Raw genomic sequence first — 22197 nt, 5'->3', positions numbered from 1 at the left:
TGCTTACAATCGTACTGTTTGCTTATTATCGTACAGCTTGCTTAATACCTTAGTGCTTGCTTACAACATTCCTGCATTCTTCCTAACATACAGCATTCCTACTAACTTACCGCTCTCTTACCAGACGAGTGCTTACTACCTTCCGGCTTGCTTACTACCATAATGCATCCCTACTAGCGCCCTGCTCGCTTACCAGCTTCCTCCTCACTTACTAACTCACTGCTTGCTTACTAGCTTACCGCTTGCTTACTACCATAATGCATCCTTACTAGCGCCCTGCTCGCTTACTAGCTCACCACTGGCCTCACCAGCTTACTGCTTGCTTACAAGCTTACTGCTTGCTAACTAGCTTACTCCTTGATTATTATCATACTGCTCCCCTACTAGCATCCTCCTCGCTTACTAGCTTAGTGCTTGCCCACTTGCTTGCTGCTTGCTCCCTAGCTTACTGCATGCTTTCTAGCTTGCCGCTGGCATTCTAGCTTACTGTCTGCTGACTAGCTTACTGGTTGCTTACTCGCATACTGCTTGTTTACTAGCCCGCTGCTTGCTCTCTAGCATACTGCTTCCTTACAAGCTTCCTGCTTGCATACTAGCTTACTGGTTTCTTACTAGCAAACAGCATGCTTACAAGCATTCTGCTGCATTACTGGGTCCCTGCTCGTTTACTAGCTTACTGCTTGCTTACTAGCTTGCTGATTGCTTACATGCTTACTGCTCGCTTACTAGCATACTGCTTGCTTATTTGCTTACTGCTTGCCTAGTAGCTTACTGCTTGCTATCCAGCAAAATGATTCCTTACAAGCTTCCTGCTCGCTTACTGTCTTACTACTAGCTTGCTAGCTTGCTACTTGCTATCTAGCTCACCGCTTGCTTACTGGCACACTGCTTCCTTCCTAGCTCCCTGCTCCTTTACTAGCTCACTGCTTGCTTATTAACTTGCTGCTTACTTTATAGCGTATTGCTTGCTTTCTAGCTTACTGCTTGCTTTCTAGGCTTACTGCTTGCTTACAAGCTCACTACTTGCTTAATAGCTAAATGCTTTCTTACTAGCCTCCTGCTAGCTTACGCGCTTACTCCTCCCTTACTAGCCCTCTGCTTGCTTTCTAGCAAACTGCTTCCTTACTAGCCTACTGCTAGCTTACTCGCTTACTTCTTGCTTACTAACCCGCAGCTTGCTTTCTAGCATACTGCATCCTTACTAGCTTCCTGGTTGCTTACTTGCTCACTGTCTGCTTTGTAGCTTACTACTTGCTTACTAGCTATCAGCTTTCTTACAAGCATACTGCTAGCTTACTCCCTTACTTCTTGCTTTCTAGCCCGCTGTTTGCTTTCTAGCATACTGCTTCCTTACTAGCTTCCTGCTTGCTTACTAGCTCACTGCTCGCTTACAAGCTTACTGCTTGCTTACTAGCTTACTGCTTTCTTGCTAACAAACTACCCTTTTCCTAGCCGAATGGTTCCTTACTTACTTTCCGGTTGCTTACTAGTTTACTCCATGCTTACTAGCATCCCGCTTTGTTACTAGCTTACTGATTGCATTCTAGCTAACATCTTTCTTACCAGATTACTGCTTCCTTACGAGCTTCCTGCTAGCTGGAAATCTCATTGCTTGGTATGTAGGTTACTGCTTGATTACTAGCATACAGCTAGCTTACACGCCTACTGCTCACTTACCAGCCTGCCGCTTGCTTTCTAGCTTACTGCTGTGTTACTAGCCGAATGCTTCCTTACGGTCATACTGCCTGCTTACTAGCTTACTGCTTGTTTACTAGCCTACAGCTTTCTTACTCGCTTCCTGCTCGCTTACCAGCTCACTGCATGCTTTCTAGCTTACTGCACGCTTAACAGCTTGTTGCTTGCTTACTAGCTTGCATGCTTGCATACTAGCTTACTTGCTGCTTACTAGCTTGCTTGTTGCTTACTTGGTTACTTCTTGCTTACAAGCATACTGCTTCCTTACTAGCTTCCTGCTCGCTTACTAGCTCACTGCTAGGTTACTAGCACACTGCTTGCTTACTAGCCTACTGCTTGCTTACTAGCTTCCAGCTTGCCTGCTATCTTACAGCTAGCTCACACGCTTACTGCATGCTTACTACCTTGCTGCTTGCTTTCTGTGTTACTGCTCGCGTAACAGCTTGCAGCTTGCTTTCTAGCTTTCTGCTTCCTTAATAGCTTCCTGCTCGCTTACTAGCTCACTGCTAGCTTTCTAGCTTTCTGGACGCATACTATCACACTGCTAGGTTACTAGCTCACTACTTGCTTACTAGCTTACTACTTGTCCACAAGCTAACAGCTTTCTTACCAGCTCATTGCATGCTAACTAGCTTCCTCCTCGCTTACCAGCTCAATGCAACCTTACTCGCTTACTGCTCGCTTACTGGACCGCTGCTTGCGTTCTAGCTTACTGCTTCCTTAATAGCATCCTGCTTACTTACTAGCTCCCTGCTAGCTTACTAGATTATTGCTTGCTTACTAGTTTACTGCATCCATACCAGCTTACTGTTTGCTCACTAGTTTACTTGTTGCTTACTAGCTTACTGCTTGCTTTCTAGATCACTGCTGCTGTCTAGATTACTGCTGGCCTGCTAGCTTACTGGTTGCTTGCTAGCTTACTGCTTGCTTACTAGCCCCCTGCTTGCTTTCTAGCTTACTGTTTCCATACTAGCTTCTTGCTTGCTTACTAGCTTCTTGCTTGCTTACTAGCTCACTGCTTGATTTCTAGATTACAGCTAGCATACTAGCTTACTGCTCGCTTACTCGTTCACTGCTAGCTCTCTACCTTACTGCTGGCTTACAAGAATACTGCTTCCTTACCTTCTTCCTGCTCACTTACTAGCCTACTGCTTGATTACTGGCTTACTTGATTCTTACCAGCTCCCTGCGTGCTTGCTAGCTTGCTGCTTGCTTTCGAGCGTACTGCTGGCTTACTAGCATACTGTATCCTTACCAGCTTCCTGCTTGCTTACTAGCTCGCTGCTTGCTTACTAGATTACTGCTTGTTTACAAGCTCACTGCTCGCTTACTCGTTCACTGCTAGTTCTCTACCTTACTGCAGGCTTACAAGAATACTGCTTCCTTACCTGCTTCCTGCTCACTTACTAGCCTACTGCTTGATTACTGGCTTACTTGATTCTTACCAGCTCCCTGTGTGCTTGCTAGCTTTCTGCTTGCTTTCGAGCGTACTGCTGGCTTACTAGCTTACTGTATCCTTACCAGCTTCCTCCTCGCTTACTAGCTCACGGAATGCTTACTAGCGTACTGCTTGCCTACTAGCCTGCTGCTCGCTTTCTAGCTTACTGTTCGCTTACTAGCGTGCAGCATTCTTGCTAGCTAACTGCATCATTACTAGCCTGTTGCTTGCTTTCTAGCTTACTGCTAGCTTACTCGCTTTTTGCTTGCATACTAGCTTGCTGCTTGCTTTCTAGCTTACTGCATCGTTACTAGCTTTCTGCTTGCATACTATCTCACTGCTTTCTAACTAGATTACTGCCTTCTTACTAGCCAATTGCTAGCTTACTCGCTTCCTGCTTGCTTACTAGCTAATTGCATACTTACTAGCCTGCTACTTGCTTACTAGCTTACTTGTTGCCCACTAGCTTACTGCTTGCTTACTGGCATACTGCTTCCTTACTAGCTTCCTGCTAGCTTACTAGCTCCCTGTTTGCTTACTAGCGTACTGCTAGCTTACTCGCTTACTGCTCGCTTACTAGCTTGCTGCTTGCGTCCTTGCTTACTGCTTACTTACTAGCATACAGCTTCCTTGCTAGCTTCCTGCTCGCTTACTAGCTCACTGCTTGCTTACTAGATTACTGCTGCTTACTAGTTTACTGCTAGCCTACTCGCTTCCTGCTTGCTTACCAGCACACTGCTTCCTTACTAGATAATGCATTCTTACCAGCCTGCAGCTTGCGTACTAGCTTATTTGTTGCTCACTAGCGTACTACTAGTGAGCAACATATAAGCTAGTACGCAATCTCCCCAATCCTCCTCAGAAGTTTGTCCTCTGAGGAGAACGGGGAACTCTGCGCGGCCGGAGTGCGGGCGGAAGGGCCTGTAGAGCCTCGCACCACCGCCGCCGCACCCCGCTTATTTGCCACCGCCGGGGCACGCGGCGGAGTTGGCGGGAGGATTGGAGGGAGGGCCGCGCCATTCGAGCATGCCTCTGCCATCCTCCTCCCCCTTCACTCCTCCTCCAACAGAAGCTGCAGACGGGCGTTCCGTCCGATCAGCTCCTGCGCCGCCTTCCTCATCTTTTGCGCAGCCTCCCTCAGGGCCTCTGCGCTGCCGCTCTTCTGCCCCTTAAAGGAGCAGGATGCGGCCACCTTCTCCACCCGCCTCAGAGACGAGGATATCCTCTCGCAAATCTTCTCGGTTACCTCGTCCCTGAGGCAACTCACCATTACCACCGGGCTCATTGCCCTACCCACTCCGGAGACGGCCTTCCCCGTCCGCTTCCTCTTGGAGCCTATGTGACTGACACAGTCTCGTCGTCCTCCTCCGCCCTCCACGAAGCCGGGCCAGGCGCTGAGTGAGGCGTGAGCGCCGTCACCCCAGCCCCAACACCGTCTTCGACCTCCCTCTCCGCAATAACCCGCCCCAACTCCGTTTTGTTATGAAAATCCATTTAGTTCCCACACGTAGGTGGGAAAAAAGGTCCACACGGGCAGAGCCACCTTACCCGGGCAAGCCTAATACTCCGGGGGTTCGGCAGGTGCCCTCGGAGGTGTTCGCTTGGGATTGGGTCTTCTCCCCCAACCATGCATCCCATCGGCGCGCACCATGGCTTACGATCTGAGGGCGATTTCATAGAGCCGCCATACTCGCGGCCCGGGCGGCTAAGCCAAGGCCCCCGTTCCTCCTGCCGTCACGTACCATTCACAAAACCAAAGAAGGAACAGCGGATGGGACGTTATGACGGCCAACAGGAGGCTTACGGTGTGATAAGCATCAGGTACCTCGGGTTCGCTACTCCCCGTACTGCGGCTGACGATTGCCGGACACAGTCCCTGAGGGTTGCAAACTAGCTTGCTGCTTGCTTAGAAGCTTGCTGCTTGCTTCTAGCTCCCTTCTTGCTTACAAGCATACTGCTTCCTTACTAACTTACTGCTTTGTTAATAGCTTACTGCTTTCTTTCAAGCGTCCTGTTGCTTACAAGATGACCGTTTTCTTACTAACTTACTGCTTTGTTAATAGCCTGATGCTTGCATTCTAGCTCAATGCTTGCTTACTAGCTCACTGCTTGCATACTAGCTTCCTGCATGCTTTCTAACTTCCCCCTCGCTTACTAGCTCACTGCTTGCTTACTTGCATGCTGCTTGCCTACCAGCTTACTTGTTTCTAACTAGCTCACTTGCTGATTACAAGTATACAGCTTCCTTCCTACATTCCTGCTCGCTTACTGGCTCACTGCTTCCATACTAGCTTCCTGCTCCCTTACTATCTCACTGCATGCTTACAAGCAAACTGCTTGCGTACAAGCTTACTGCATGCTTCGTAGCTTGCCGCTTGCTTACTAGCATACTGCGTTCTTACTAGCTAACTGCATTCTGACTAGCCTACTGCTTGCTTACTAGCTTACTTCTTGCTTACTAGATTATTGCATCCTTACTAGCTCCCTGCACGCTTACTAGATAACAGCTTGCTCTCTAGCTTACAGCTTGCTTGCTAGCCTACTGCTTGCTTACGCGCTTCTTGCTTGCTTTCTAGCCTACTGCTTGCTTAATTGCTAACTGCTTACTTACTAGCTTACAGCATGCTTCCCAACTTGATGCTTGCTTGCTAGCTTTCCGACTGTTACTGGCATGCTGCGTCCTTACTAGCACACTGCTTGCTTACTAGATCCCTGCTCGCATACTAGGTCACAGCTTGCTTACTAGCTTACCTGTTGTAAGCAAGCTGAATGCTTGCTTACGTGCTTGCTGCTTGCGTTCTAGCTTACCCTCTGCTTACTAGCATACTGCTTCCTTACTAGCTAATTGCTTTCTAACCAGCACACTGCTTGCTTGCTAGCTTACTGCATGCTTACTAGCATACTACTTCCTTACTAGCTTATTGCATGCACATTAGCATGCTGCTTACTTTCTAGCTTTCCGCCTGCTTACTGGCATGCTGCGTGCCTACTAGCACACTGCTTGCTTACAAAGCTTACTGCTTGTTTACTAGCTTACTGATTGCTTACTACTTTCCACCTTTCTTCCTAACTTACAGCTTTCTTACTAACTTGCTGCTTGCATAATTGCTAACTGCTTCCTTACTAGCTTACTGCTTGCTTACTAGCTTAATGCTTGCATACAAGCTTACTGCATGCTTACTATCTTACTGCTAGCTTACTCTCTTACTGCTCGCATACTAGCCAGGTGATTGCTTATTAGCGTACTGCTTGCTTAGTACATTACTGCTTGCTTACTACCTAAATGCTTTCTTACTACATTCCTGCTTTCTTCCTAACTTACTGCTTTCTTACTAGCCAGCTGCTTGCACACTGGAATACTGCTCGCTTACTAGCTCACCGCTAGCTTACTAGCTTTCAGCTTGCTTACTAGCATACTGCTTCCTTACTGGCGCCCTGATCGCTTACAAGCTCACTGCTTCCTTACTAGATTACTGCTTTCTTACTAGCTAACTGCTTTCTGACTAGGCTGCTGCTTCCTCACTAGCGCCCTGCTCGCTTACAAGCTCACTGCTTGCTGCTTGCTTACTAGCTTACTGGCTGCTTAATAGCTTAGTGCAAACTTACTAGCTTACTGCTTGCTTACTAGCTTCCTGCTTGTTTACTAGCTCACTGCTTGCATACTAGCTCACTGCTTGCTCACTAGATTACTGCTTGCTTACTAGCTCACTGCCATCTTACTAGCTTACTGCTACCTTCCTCGCTTACAGCTTGCTTACTAGCATGCTGTTTCCTTACTAGCTTCCTGCTCGCTTGCAATCTCACTGCGTGCGTATTAACTTACTGCGTGCTTACTAGCCTGCTGCTTGCACTCTAGCTTAGTGCTTCCTTACTAGCTTCTTGTTTGCTTACTAGCGCACTGCTTGTTTATTAGGTTACCGCTGGCTTTCTAGCTTATGGCTTGCTTACTATCGTGCTGCTTGCTTACTAGCTACCTCCTTGCTTACCAGCTTACTGCTTGCTTACTATCGTGCTGCTTGCTTACTAGCTACCTCCTTGCTTACCAGCTTACTGCTTGCTTTCCAGCACACTGCTTCCTTACTACCTCGCTGCTCGCTTACGAGCTCACCGCTTGCTTAATATGTTACTGTTTGCAGACTATCATGCTGCTTCCTTACTAGCTTCGTGCTCGCTTGCAATCTCACTACGTGCTTAATACATAACTGCTTTCTTACCGGCTTACAGCTAGCTTACTAGCTTACTGCTTGCTTCCTAGCATACCGCTTCCATATTAGCGTCGTGCGTGCTTACTAGCTTACTGCTTGCTCTATGGCTAACTGCTTTCTTTCTAGCTTGCTGCTTGCTTTCTAGCTTACTTGTTGCTTACCAGCTTCTGCTAGCTTACTAGCGTGTTGCTCCCTTACTAGCATCCTGCTCTCTTACTGGCTCACTGCATGCTTACTAGCCTGCAGCTTGCTTACTTGCTTACTGCTTGCTCACAAGCATACTGCTTCCTTACCAGCTTACTGCTTGCTCACCAGCTTACTGCTTGCTTGCAAGTTCACTGCTTGCTTAGTAGCTTATTGCTTGCTTACTAGCTTACTTGATGCTTACTACCTTACTGATGGCCTTCTACCATGCTGCTACCTTACTAGATTCCTCGTCGCTGACTAGCCCACAGCTTGCATACTAACTCACTGCTTGCTTACTAGCTTACTGCATGCCTACCGGCTTACTGCTTGGTTACTAGCCTACTGCTTCCTTACTAACTAACTCCTTTCTTGCTAGCCTGCTGCTTGCTTACTAGCTTGTTGCTTGCTTACTAGCTTGCTGCTTGCTTACTCGCTTGCTGCTTGCATACTAGCTTACAGCTTGCTTAATAGCTTACTGCTTTGTCACTGACTTACTGCTCTGTTAGTAACTTACTGCTTGCATACTAGCTTACTTCTTGCTTACTAGTTTACTGCTGGTTTACTAGCTTACGGCTTGCTAACTAGCATACTGCTTTCTTACTTGCTAATTGCTTTCTTAGTAGCTAATTGATTTCCTACTAGCCTGCTGCTTGCTTACTTGCACTCTGCCATCTTGCTTGCTCACTACATGCCTACTAGCTTACTGCTCGCTTACAAGCTTAATGCTAGCTACCTCGCTTAGTGCTTGCTTACTAGCTTCCTCGTCGCTTACTATCTCACTGCTTGCTTACTAGAATTCTGCTCACTTTCTACCTCCCTGCTCGCTTACTAGATTACAGCTGCCTGCTTTCTAGCTTACTGCTTGCATCACAGCTTGCTGCCGGCTCCCTAGCTTAGTGCTTCATTACTAGCTTTCTGCTTACTTACTAGCTCACTGCTTGCTCACTAGATTACTGGTTGCTTACTAGCTGACTGCCATCTTACTCGCTTACTGCTTGCTTACTAGCCTGCTGCTTGCTTTCTAGCTTAGTGCTTCCATACTAGCTTCTTGTTTTCTTACTAGCTGCCTGCTAGCTTAATAGATCACTGCTTGCTATCTAGCTTACTGCTTGCTTACTAGCTTACTGCTTGCTTACTAGCATACACCTTTCCTACTAGAGAACTGCTTTCTGACTAGCCTGCTGCTTGCTTACAAGCTTACTAGTTACTTACTAGCTTATTGCTTGCTTGCTAGCATACTGCTTCCTCACTAGCTTCCTGCTCGCTTACTAGCTCACTGCTTGCTTCCTAGGTTACTGCTTGCTTACTAGCTTGTTGCTTGCTTTCCAGCTTACTGCTTGCTTACTAGCATACTGCTTCCTTTCCAGCTCCCTGCTCGCTTACTAGCTCAAAGCTTCCTTACTACCTCGCTGCTTGCTTACTAGCTTGCTGCGTGCTTTCTTGCTTAATGCTTGCTTACTGGCATTCTGCTCCCTTACTAGCTCCCCCCTCGGTTACTAGCTCACTGCCTGCTTCCTAGCTTGCTGCTTGCTTACTAGCTTGTTGCTTGCTTTCGAGCTTACTGCTTGCTTACTAGCTGATCAGAGCAGATTTAGAAGAGGCATACTTTGTATTTCCGAATCTTCGCTATTTTTCTCTGTTTGACGTCAGCGCAGGTCATGTCATAAAACCAATAGGTCTGCCGACCGTTTGGCGATGCATATATAGTCGGGATTTTTCCTGGTTTGTAGTTTGGTGTGCGATAACCCTGACCGTGGAGAAACGTCTTCCATATATTTTGTCACCTCTCTGTCTTGCACCTTATTCCGTTTCAACAAAATATTTTTTCTTCTTTCTGCTGTAAGCGATTGGGGAAATTTATCTCAAAGATAGATCCTTAATAGTTTATGGGCCCAGCGTGCTTCCACTGCGCCTGCTAGAAAGAATTTGTTTGTTGATAAGCCACTCTGGCTGGGTGAATAAAGGTTTTTTTTACTGGGTACCAATTGTGTAAGTGATTTCTTCGCAATGTTTGACATAGAAGTTGGATTGGAAATCGTGAATCTGGGCGGCACTGACTACTCCATGTGGAAATCTGGAGTAGTGATTGCGCTAGAAGCAAAAGGTTTGCTTGGCTTCGTAGATGGTACAATAGTAAAACCTGCAGAAGACAAAGCAACGGAGTTCAAAGTGCACGGTCAAAAATCAGCGCAGGTAAAAATGATTATACTGAGTACAATCGCCCCAAATCTTCGCCGCAATTTGTACAACTGCTCCACTGCGAAGGAAATGTGGAACAAGCTGAGGGACCTGTACGGAGATGCAAGTGAAGACGTTGCACAGACTACCTGGGAGCAGTTTTATAATTTTCGCGTTAATGGAGAGGAGCCCATTGCAGATCATTTAGAGATACTGGAGAGCATCTGCAGACGCCTGCAGGATGCGGGTGAGGAACCGTCGGACAAAGCTGTCATGACAAAACTGCTGCGCAGTTAACCTCGAAGTTCTCCATTTTTCGTCACACGTGGGATTGCACTCCTGCTACGGAAAAAAAGGAAACCAACTTGATCAGCAGACTGATCAAGGAAGACAGGCGTTTTGCTGAGAATGAAGTGTCGACGCTTGCACTTCGTGTTCAAAAGACGTCCCTGAACGACGCAAAGAGAAAGAAACGCTCCAAGAAGGATATCGAGGACTTGAAAAAACGAACGCGGTGTGGAGTCTGCAAAGAAAAAAGCCACTGGGCATGTGAATGTCCAAAAAATCAAGCTGGAAAATCATCGGACAGTTTAGCGAGAAATGCGCCAGCGTTGGCGAGTGACATTGTTGCAACATATAAATGCACCAGTGAAAGTGACAGTGACATGTGGATTGCGGATTCGGGTGCCGGAATGCATATAACTTTCCGCAAAGACTATTCTTCGGCACTGCAGCCGAATTCAAATGGTCATGCGGTTAAAGTAGCGGATGATCGCATCATCTTAGCGGCTGGCATCGGAACAATTAAAATCCAAGAAGTGCTTGAGGGAGTGCTATACAAACGCGAATTACAAGATGTGCTCTATGTACCTGAACTAAAGTGTAGTTTGTTTTCTATGGGCTCAGTGAACAAAAAACGGTACTCTTTTCATTCGTTTGAAAACAAATGTGAAGTTCGCGATAGTAAAGGAAAACTCGCCGCACCTGGAATACCGCACGGGAAACTGTTTAAAATGTGTTTCAAAGTGAAAGTGCCCATTGACTGTAAAGCGCTGAAATTAGCAGATGGCCAGGAAAAATTAAAACTTTGGCATGAGCGAATGAGACACGTAAATGAGCGCGCCGTAAAACACACGTGTGAACAACTCGGCATCCATGGAATTGAAAAGGACAATTTGACAAAGTTTTTTTATGAAGGATGCATTATGGTCAAGCAGTCCCGAAGGCCGCAACCAAGCATCGGGGTTGAAGACAATTACGGACCAGGGGAGAAAATTCATATCAATGTCTGTGGCCCTGTAAACATAAACTCACCGAGCAACACGCGGTTCTTTTTACTGTTTAAGGACGTGAGTACCAGCTATAGGAAGGTATACTTCATGAGCCATAAATCAAAAGTATTCAGCAAATTTAAGGAGTACGAGGCATTCGTATCGACGCAGACTGGAACGAAAATCAAAGTCCTGCGCTCGGACAATGGGGCAGAGTACACCTGCAGCCAGCTCCGGACCTTTTTAGAGGAAAAAGGTATAATCCACGAACGCTCGTCACCATACATTCATGAGCAGAATGGTCGCGCTGAACGCGAAATTCGTACGCTCATTGAAAGTACACGTTCTATGATTCACGCAAAGAACATGCATCAACAATTATGGGCAGAAGCAGTAAATACTGCGTGTTACCTGCTGAATCGGACCATCCTAAAGCCAGGGGAGATGATTACTCCGTTCGAGAAGTGGTTTAAACACAAACCTGATATAAAACATTTAAAGGTGTTTGGATCCGTAGCTTACCTGAACGTGCCGAAGGAAAGACGGCAAAAATTCGACCCAAAAAGCAGACAGGTCATATTCGTCGGTTACGATGGGGAGTCTACTAATTATAGACTCTGGGATAATAAATTGAAGAAAATTTCAATAAGCAGTGACGTAACCTTCAACGAAAATGCCCTGCCCAGTGCCGAAACGCGTGCCGAAACCGATACAATAATCAAGTTCGGAATTGAAGACGAAAGAGAGACAACTCTTACTCCAGAAGGTGCAGCCGAACACCAAGCTCCAGTTGTGAAAGATGTCGCCGAAACACGAGAACTGCAAACCAATGGAAATAAAGAAAGCGCAGCTTTGCCAGAGACAGAGCAGGTAGCCGCCAATGAAAATGCTCTAGAAGGTAGACAACTGCGCAATAGAAGAACATTACAAGCACCTGGCCGATACGGCATACCTATTGCTTTTTTGGCTGATACGGTGCCTATGACCTACACTGAGGCAATATCCAGTGACGACACCAGCAAATGGATGAAAGCCATGGACGAAGAGATGCTGGCGCTTGAAAAAAATCGCACATGGACCATATGTGCACTGCCACAAGGAAAACGTGCAATCGGTTGCAAATGGGTTTTCTCAATCAAAAATGATGCAGCTGGAAATCTGAAGAGATACAAGGCGAGACTCCTAACGAAAGGATTCCGACAACGAGAAGGAATCGATTATTTTGACACATTCGCACCTGTCGTTCGCTACGAGTCCATTAGAACTCTTCTTGCAATAGCTGCGAAAGAAGATTATGAAATAATGAAGTTCGATGTGCAAACCGCTTTTCTATATGGCGATCTTCAAGAAGAAATTTATTTGGAGCAGCCTCCAGGATACACAATTTAGAGCCAACCGGATGCAGTCTTCAAGCTACATCGCAGCCTGTATGGATTGAAGCAGTCACCCAAATGCTGGAACGAGAAGTTCACGAGGTTTCTGAACGAATTTAATCTCGTGAACATCGCAAGTGATAAGTGCGTGCTTGTCGGTGTAGTGTAAAGTTCAAAAGTGTATTTAGCCCTGTATGTGGATGATGGTTAGATTATGAGCAAAAGCGAGAATGCAATCAAGAGCGTCTTAGATTATTTAGAAGGTAACCTTAAAATCTCGGTAGATCGGACCGATGAATTTCTCGGTTTCGAGATTAAACGCGATCGTGAACGACGACTCTTAAAAATTTCTCAACCGGGCTATATTAAGAAAATAGTAAAGACCTTTAATATGTTTGAAGCAAATCCGTCAAGTGTACCTGCGGAGCCAGGTATGCCCTTGCAAAAACAAACACCTGCGACTGACAGTAAAATACCGTTTCGTGAGGCAATAGGCTCTTTATTATTCGCTGCACGAGTTTGTCGCCCGGATATCGAATTTGCGGTCAATTACGCAAGTCAATTTTTGAATTCTTACGACGACACTCATTGGCAATCGGTAATGAAATAATGCGTTATTTAAATGGAACACGTGATTACGGAATAGTTTACGGAAATAGTGGGAGTTCGCTTGATATTTCGGGATTCACGGATGCTCATTATGCCGGATGCTCAGAGACTCGATGATCTAGGAGTGGATTTGTCTATATTTTGAATAGTGGACCAATTTCGTGGTCCAGTCAATTGAAAAAGGTAGTTGCCCTTTCGACCGCTGAGTCGGAATATATCGCGTTAGGTCACGGCGTGAAAGAAACGGTTTGGTTACGTCGTATGTTGAATGAATTGGATATTGTGTGCAATATCGTCCCTGTTTTTGTTGATAACCAAGCGGCCATAAAAATTGCTAATAGTTCCAAAAACCATAAGCGCTCGAAACACATCGATATAAAGTACCATTTTACTCGTGATGTCGTTAATCGCGGAGAAGTAGAAATTAGATATGTTCAAACGAAAGAACAATTCGCTGATATCTTTACTAAGCCTTTGCAAAAGCAGCCTGTTTGTACCGCGAAGGGATCTCAGCAATTCTAATTCTCGTCGAACCAATTCTAACTCTCGTTCGAGTGATTCTCTGCTTCGCTTACCATCGTCTTCTTTTAAATCATTCGAAACCACCGTTTCGATAGCACGTGCCTCCGCAGCACATGCGTTTTCAGTGTCGTCTATGGCACCGCGTGTCCTTGGAAGGTCTAGGGTAATTGATCCTGATAGATCTGCCACCCGCAATCGTCGAACTAATTCTGTTTTAGTTCCTGAACTAGAATATCCCAGTTCCCTCGGTCTATCTTTTAGTTCGACCACAGTTAGATCGTTTGGATTCATTTTTTAAGATATATTTCCTCTCTTCACTTCTTAAACTGAAACTCACTAATCCCTAATAAACCGATTTTACTAACCTTTGGCCGCTATTGCTACTGTCAATCCCGGCTGAGCCCCCAATTTGTAGGATTTTTTTTTTGGGCGGCGGTGGTTTAGTTACAAGATTAATCGATTTATCAGATACTATATTCACACTCTTTTTATTCTTTGTCTCTCGACACGCTAAACAATTTCTACCCTATCCTTCGCGGCTTGCTCGTATTTATTTAGTTTATCACATGCACACATACGTTCGCGGTTGCCGAACTTTTAGTCTTTCTCTTTTCCTCGTTATTGTTTTCTCGCTTTTCGGTTGTTCACCCATCAGCTAGTCGGCCGTTCGCTCGCCGCGTGTTGACGGTTTTTTGTTGCTCGTGCCGGACAACGAACGATTCGCTGTTCGGCTGAAATTTATACGCGTTTTTAATATTTAAATTTCGATAATTTTGCCGGCACTGTTCCCTACATTCGGCCATCCTGCACAGACGTTCGCCCTCGAACTTACGGAGAAGTGCCCTCTTTCATGCGCTTACCGAATTATTTGTGTAAATATTTGTTTTGGGACTACTAGTTTGAAATCATCGTCGAGTTCATTGAATAATAATCCGCCTCGAACCTCGTAACCCGAAATTTTGTTCTGTTCCGCGAGATCAATGATTCTAATTAAATCGGTATCGCTGCGCTGCACTCGTTGCAGATTCATCGTTAACCCCCCTCTTTGACTTTCTACAATCATGCACGACGGCAGCGGGTGTCGACTTAACGCGTCCACGTGCATCATATTTTTTCCCGGCCGATGTTCGATGACGTAGTCGAACTCCTCTAAAAGGAGAGCCCATCTGGCTACTCGCACGCACAGATCTTTTTTTTTCATGGTTAATGCAAAAGCCCGGCAATCAGTTACGATTTTGAATGGTAATCCTAGTAAGTATACTCTAAACTTTTTGAGGGCTTTTATAATCGCGAGGACCTCTAATTCGTAACTCGTGTAATTTCTTTCGGCCGACGTGGTTTTTCCGCTCGCATAGTAAATAGGATGAAACGCGTGATCTTTCTCATCTTTTTGCAACAGAATTGCCCCATAGCCATACATACATGCGTCTGTGTGTAGTTGTGTTTCTGCGCACGCTCTATACAAATTTAATACCGGTTTGCTGCTTAGGATTTCTTTCAGGTGGATGAAGGCATTTTTCTGTTCCTCGCCAAATGTGAATTTGGCATCTGCTTTCAACAAATCAGATAATGGTCTCGCTATCAGCGAGTAGTGGGAAATAAATTTCCGGAAATAGCCGGTTAGTCCAAGAAAGCTCTGTAATTGTCGCGTATTTGTTGGTTCCGGAAATCTCTTAACTGCCCCCGTTTTGTGTTCGGAAGGACGTATTTGTCCGTTTTTAATTATGTATCCTAAAAACTCGACCGTGTCTTGTAGCAAACTACATTTTCTCCAATTTATTCGTAAGCCTGCATCACTGGCGGTACTCAAAACAAGTCTGAGATTTTTTAAGCCGTCCTCAAACTCGAACGAAGGTATTATTAGGTCGTCTAAGTACGTCAAAACAACTTTTTTCGAATCAACTCTTTAAAGACCGCATTTACGTATTTTTGAAAGACTGCCGGGGAATTGCAAAGACCGAAGGGAACTTTGAGAAATTCGTAGTGTCCATCAGGGACTATGAAAGCTGTGTACTTTCGACTATTCTGCTCTACGGGGACATGGAAAAATCCATTTTGCAAATCTAAAGTGCTGTAATATTTCGCGCCTTGTAACGAGTTTATTTGATCATCTATGAGAGGCAATGGATATCGGTCTTTAACAATTTTTTTATTTACGAGTCTGTAATTTACGCATAATCTAATGGAACCGTTCTTTTTCTTAACTAGGACTATCGGGCTTGCGTATTCTGATAGTGAGGGTTGAACTATGCCTTCGTCCAACCATTCCTGTATCTGCTCATTAACAATGTCTCGCTCTGAAGGCGATAATCGCCTCGCTCTTTGATAAATAGGTTCATCATCCTTAAGCACGATTGACATTTGGACACCGATCTCTTTAGATTTCGCGGGTTCGTAATTTTCGACCAAATTTTCTATTACCCGTTGATGTTCGGCGGGGATGTGCGAAACATCGGCTTTCTCTTTCGTCTCTTCTACTATATTTATTTGATATATCTCCAGTAAATCGTTAACGACTGTTTTATCGGAGGGACTGATGGAAATATTACCGTTCCTTAGGCGGAGCTCAACAGTTTCAAGAAAATCTGTTCCTATAATCAATTGATGACTCATTAGTGAATCTGAAACTACGCGTATGAGGACCGTATAGGAGTTGCCGTCGACGGTTAGTTTTCCGTAAAATTCGCCTAATGTCGTATTCGTAGAGCCTACTCCTGTGAACTTGACCTCTTTATGCTGTAATCGCGGAGCTCCTAACTGTATGTACTGATCAGCACGCATTAAACAAAAATCGCTCCCAGTGTCAATCAGTGCTTCGATATGATAACCGTTTATCTCAACATCTTTTATACATTTTTTTTGTGTTACCTGAGACGCTACATCGTTCACCGCTGCTGTGTCCCGCGCTTTGGGACATTGCACCGCGATATGTCCCCGTTCTTGGCACCTGAAGCACTTAGCGCCCTCGTTTTTCGTCGGACACTTATCACTCATGTGCTCTGGTGAACCGCAGTTGTAGCAGAAACGTCTCGTGCCTCGGAAATCCTGCCTCCTCTCGGTCCTCTCGGTCATCTCGTTCCTCGTGGTCGATGGTCGCTTGTATCCGCTGCTTCCGAATCTCGCCTTCTGAACCGTGTTGCTCTGGCTTCTATCTCGTAGACTTATCTGCTCAAATGCTTCGAGCAGATCGGTTTTTGTGCGGAATTTATGAATTCGTGCCTGATCCCTTAGATTTACATCAGGTATACCATCGATAAGGTAATCAACAAGCTCGTCTTCTGCTATCGGTACTTTATTTCCCATTATTACCTTTTCGTGGACATATTCATGGAAGGTTTCGTTCCGCCTCCATACTCGTTCTTCGAATGCCCTTCGGAGTGCTATTCGGTTCTGTCGATGATGATACATCCCTCTGAGCTCTATCAACAATTCTTCGACACTCATTTCGATGTGTTCGGGTCTCGAGTAGAACCATTCGAGAGCCTTCCCCTTGAGTTGCATACTGATTAACGTCTTCACTTGACGAGCATCCAGTTCATAGTTTCTGCATATCATATGCAGCTGTTTCTCCCAATTTTCATATTCACCCACTTCTCCTTTGTAGATGCTCAGCAAATCTGCCACCGTTGCAACGTTCACTCGCGGTCCGTTATCGATAAATACCGGTGTTCTCACTGCGCTCTCAAACTGTGGCCTTTCATTCGGAATGTTTGTACCGCAAAGGGATCTCAGCAATTCTAATTCTCGTCGAACTAATTCTAACTCTCGTTCGAGTGATTCTCTGCTTCGCTTACCATCGTCTTCTTTTAAATCATTCGGAACCACCGTTTCGATAGCACGTGCCTCCGCAGCACATGCGTTTTCAGTGTCGTCTATGGAACCGCGTGTCCTTGGAAGATCTAGGGTAATTGATCCTGATAGATCTGCCACCCGCAATCGTCGAACTAATTCTGTTTTAGTTCCTGAACTAGAATATCCCAGTTCCCTCGGTCTATCTTTTAGTTCGACCACAGTTAGATCGTTTGGATTCATTTTTTAAGATATATTTCCTCTCTTCACTTCTTAAACTGAAACTCACTAATCCCTAATAAACCGATTTTACTAACCTTTGGCCGCTATTGCTACTGTCAATCCCGGCTGAGCCCCCAATTTGTAGGATTTTTTTTTTGGGCGGCGGTGGTTTAGTTACAAGATTAATCGATTTATCAGATACTATATTCACACTCTTTTTATTCTTTGTCTCTCGACACGCTAAACAATTTCTACCCTATCCTTCGCGGCTTGCTCGTATTTATTTAGTTTAACACATGCACACATACGTTCGCGGTTGCCGAACTTTTAGTCTTTCTCTTTTCCTCGTTATTGTTTTCTCGCTTTTCGGTTGTTCACCCATCAGCTGGTCGGCCGTTCGCTCGCCGCGTGTTGACGGTTTTTTGTTGCTCGTGCCGGACAACGAACGATTCGTTGTTCGGCAGAAATTTATACGCGTTTTTAATATTTAAATTTGGATAATTTTGCCGGCACGGTTCCCTACATTATTTAATAGATAAATGCTTCCTTACTAGCCTGCTGCTTACTTTCTAGCTTACTTCTTGCTTACTAACTTGCTGCTTGCATCCTAGCTTACTGTTTGCCTTCTAGCATACTGCTACCTTACCATCTTACTGCTCGCTTATTAGCTCACACCTTGCTTACTAGCTTACTACTTGCTTAGTAGCATACTGCTTCCTTACTAGCCAGCTGCTTGCCTACTAGCTTCCTCCTCACTCACTGTCTCGCTGCTTTCTTACAAGCTGACTGCTTGCTTACAATCTTACTACCTCCTTACTAGCTATTAGCTTTCTTACAAGCTTCCTGCTTGCCTACTAGCTTACTGCTCGCTTACTAGCTCACTGCTTGCATACTAGCTTACTGCTTGCTTACAAGCTAATTGGCTGCTTACTAGCCTGTTGCATCTTACATGCTTACATGTTTCTAACTAGCTTACTGCATGCTAACTAGCATACTGCTTCCTCCTCGCTCACTAGCTCACTGCTTGCTTACCAGCTGGCTGCGTGCTTTCTAGCAATACTGCTTGCCTACTTGCATACAGCATTCCTACTAGTTACCAGCTTGCTTACTAGCATGCTGCTTACTTACTAGCTTCCTGCTAGCTTAATAGATCACAGATTGCATACGTGCTGACTGCTTGGTATCTAGCTTACTGCATGCTTACTAGCTAACAGCTTGCTTACTAGCTAACTGCTTTCTTACTAGCCTCCCGCATGTTTACTAGCTTACTGCTTGCTTATTAGCTTACAACTTGCCTACACGCTTACTGCTTGCTTACTAGCCCGCTGCTTGCTTACTATCTTACTGCTTGCTTACTAGCTTACTACTTCCTTCCTAGCATGCTGCTTTCTTACTAGCTAGCAGCTTTCTGATTAGCTTACTGCTTACTTTCTAGCTCGCTGCTGGCTGACTAGCTCACTGCTTGCTTACTCGCTTGATGCTTGCTTTCGGGCATACTGCTTGATTACTAGCCTGCAGCATGCTTTCTGGCTTATTGCTGGCTTATTAGCATACTGATTTCTTACTAACTTACTGCTTTCTTACAAGCTAACTGCTTGCTTACGAGTTCACTGGTTGCTTACTAGTTTACTGCTCGCTTACTAGCTCACTGGTTGCTTATTGGCGTACTGCTTTCTTATTAGGTAACTGTTGTCTTACTACCCTGCTGTTTGCTTAGTAGCTTACTTGTTTCTTACAAGCTTACTGCATGCTTACTAGAATACAGCTTCCTCACTAGTTTCCTGCTACGCTTACTAGCTCACTCCTTGCTTACTAACTTACTGCTTGTTACTAGCATGCTGCTTCCTTACTGGCTTTCTCCTCGCTTACTGGCTCACTGCTTTCTTACTAGCTCACTGCTTGCATTCTAGCTTACTGCTCGCTTACTAGCTCAATTCTTCCTTACTGACTTAGTGCTTTCTTACTAGCTTACTAGTTCCTTCCTAGCATGATGCTTTCTTACTAGCTAGCAGCATTCTGACTAGCCTGCTGCTTGCTAACTAGCTTACTGCTTGCTTACTAGCTCACTGCTTGCTTAGTAGCTTACTGCTAGCATACTCGCTTACAGCTTGCTTACTATCAAACTGCGTCCTTACTAGCTTTCTCCTGGCTTACTAGCTTATTGCATGCTCACTAGCCTACTGCTTTCTTACTAGCTAACTGCTCTCTTACTAGCCTGCTGCTCACTTACTAGCTCACTGCTTGCTTACCAGCTTACTGCTTGCTTACATGCTTACTGCTTGCTTACTAGCATATCGCTTGCTTACAAGCTTACCGCTAGGTTACTAGCTTACTGCTTCCTTACTAGCTTCCTGCTTGCTTACCAGCATACTGCTTGCTTACTAGCTTACTGCTTGCTTACTAGCATTCAGCACCCTTACTAGCTACCTGCTCGCTCACTGACTTACTGCATGCTTAATAGCTTGCTGCTTGCTTTCTAGCCCACTGCCTGCTTACCACCTTACTGCTTTCTTACTAGCCCACTGCATACACACTAGCTAACTGCTTTTCTATTAGCCTGCTTCTTGCTTACTAGCTTACTGCTAGCTTACTCGCTTACTTCTTTTTTACTGGCCTGCTGCTCGCTTTCTAGCTTCCAGCTTGCATAACATCTTACTGTTGGCTTACTGGCTAACTGCTTTCATACCAGCTTACTGCTCGCTTACTATCTCACTGCTTGCTTACTAGCTCACTGCTTGCTTACAAGCTTACTGCTCGCTTCCTAGCTTACTGCTTGCATACTAGCTTGCTGTTTGCATACTAGCCTGCTAGTATGCCTTCTAGCCTACTGCACGCTTACGTGCTTGCTACTTGTTTTCAAGCTTACGGCTTCCTTTCTAGCTACCTGCTTGCTTACCAGATTACTGCTCGCTTACAAGCTTCCTCCTCACTTACTAGCTTACTGCTTGCTTACTAGCTGTTAAAAAGCTGATGCTTCTAACGACGAGGTCCGGATAGAGGTACTGGAGTTTTCAGGGAAAATTATTATGGGCGTCTGGTTTGCTTTTCGTCGGCCTTCTACGCCGACCTTTTATTACAAAATTAAACAATTTGAATTAATGTTAAGAAAACCAAAAATAAATTATGAAATTATAAAGAAGAAGGACGTTGCCTGCCTCGCCTGTGCCGGTCGCCGAACTCGCCGGGTTGAGGTAGGCTAAGGTTCATATAATCAGAAAAACACGGCTATGTGTTAGACACACGTTAACGCGTTATACGTAGCTATGCCGCGTTTGTGTCCTCACACTCCTGGCTTAGGGATTCGAATGTATAGGAGCGGAGAATTACGCTCGCTCGTAATATACGAGCTCGCTAGTGGACTGTATTTTTAATTTTGGCTTTTGATACAGAATCAATTACTTATCTACGCCGTTAGCAGTCGATTATCTTGTGGACGGGATTGCAAGTGGAGGTTGTATGGCTCCAAATGCACTTTTCCCGTGAGTCTATCCACTGAGTCTATGCGTCGAAACGCAGTGCAGTGCAACAGCCCAACCGTCGAAGTGTGGCAGCTCTTGGCTGTTTCAACAGACGACTTATTGGTCAGCGGTTGCACTACGGAGCCCGACTGCACGTGGTTCACTGCACGTTGCACATCTATTCGTTGCACTTAGCAGTATTTGAATCACGTGGGGGCCTGATCCACGACTCCGTTACTCCTCCGCACAGGTGCTCCTGTAAACGTTACACCGGCGGGAACTGTAGGAGTAAGGACTCGCAGACCGGAAAAGTCAGGCGTTCCTTGTGGACGTCGACCCGACTACAATGGACCCACCTGGATGGTTCACCAGGTAGGTGCCTCCCTTTGGTGTCTCCTCAGCCTGGCGGTAATCACAAGAAAATTGAAGCGTAATTTTGCCAACATTCTTATGTCTCGATCGTTTATACGATCGGGACGACCGCTCAATTTTGCACGGAGGGATCGAACACCTTACTGGTGTATATTCTCGATCACTCCACAAGATATCGAACACCTTACTGGTGTATTTTCTCGATCTCCTGTCGCAGAAATGATTTCGTGGAATCTCAATTTGGGAAATCCCATACAAGATTCCGGGGCATACTTGACCGAATCTAAACCGATCCGTTTGTCAAGGAAAAGGCGGATTATTTCCACACTTTTCTCGAGTTTTATCGAATTCTCAGCTGTGCGAGGTCAATCAGTGGACCCGCACCAGACTGAACATCTACTCTTTACACCCTTTAACTACAGGCAGAATCGTTCTGAATATTAAACAATTAGAACATTCCTCTTTTAAATATTTCCGTTCGAGTGCAATCGGGAGCCGATCCGCTCTAGTTGGAAGTCTACGTAGGACTGCGCGGATTAACAGCCGAAGACGCGGCCGCGTTACTCTAATTAGACGGTACGCGGCGCTGTCTAAATTTCGGCAGTCTTTCTTCGTCCGATTCTTAGCGCAGTACTCTCTCACAGTACTGACGTCATCAACACCGTTAGCACATTCGAAGCGAAGGTAATGAGCCGTTACCAATGCCAGAAAAACAAGTAATAAACGCGTTTTTCAATCACTGCTCGCTGTACAAATTCTCTTAGTGATAATCTCCCGATTATTGTACGCTAACAGGATTAACAGTAATCGTGACCGAGGGCAATCGCTCGGCATTATGCAAATCTTTAAACACCAGCTAACTGCATTCTTACTAGCCTG

General features: G+C 45.4%; 1 protein-coding gene across 1 annotated transcript; it reads right to left on the bottom strand.

Moving 5' to 3' along the window:
- Window positions 1-15355: 15355 nt before the first annotated feature.
- Window positions 15356-17509, bottom strand: LOC143350687 (uncharacterized). The gene has a single exon (XM_076782710.1). It carries the CDS (start codon window positions 17507-17509, stop codon window positions 15356-15358), a length of 2154 nt encoding a protein of 717 aa, XP_076638825.1.
- Window positions 17510-22197: the final 4688 nt, after the last annotated feature.

This window comes from Colletes latitarsis, unplaced genomic scaffold, assembly GCF_051014445.1.
Source record: "Colletes latitarsis isolate SP2378_abdomen unplaced genomic scaffold, iyColLati1 scaffold0013, whole genome shotgun sequence".
Taxonomy (NCBI): domain Eukaryota; kingdom Metazoa; phylum Arthropoda; class Insecta; order Hymenoptera; family Colletidae; genus Colletes; species Colletes latitarsis.
The sequence above is the reverse complement of the archived record's forward strand: the minus strand, read 5'-3'. Positions and strand labels throughout refer to the sequence as shown.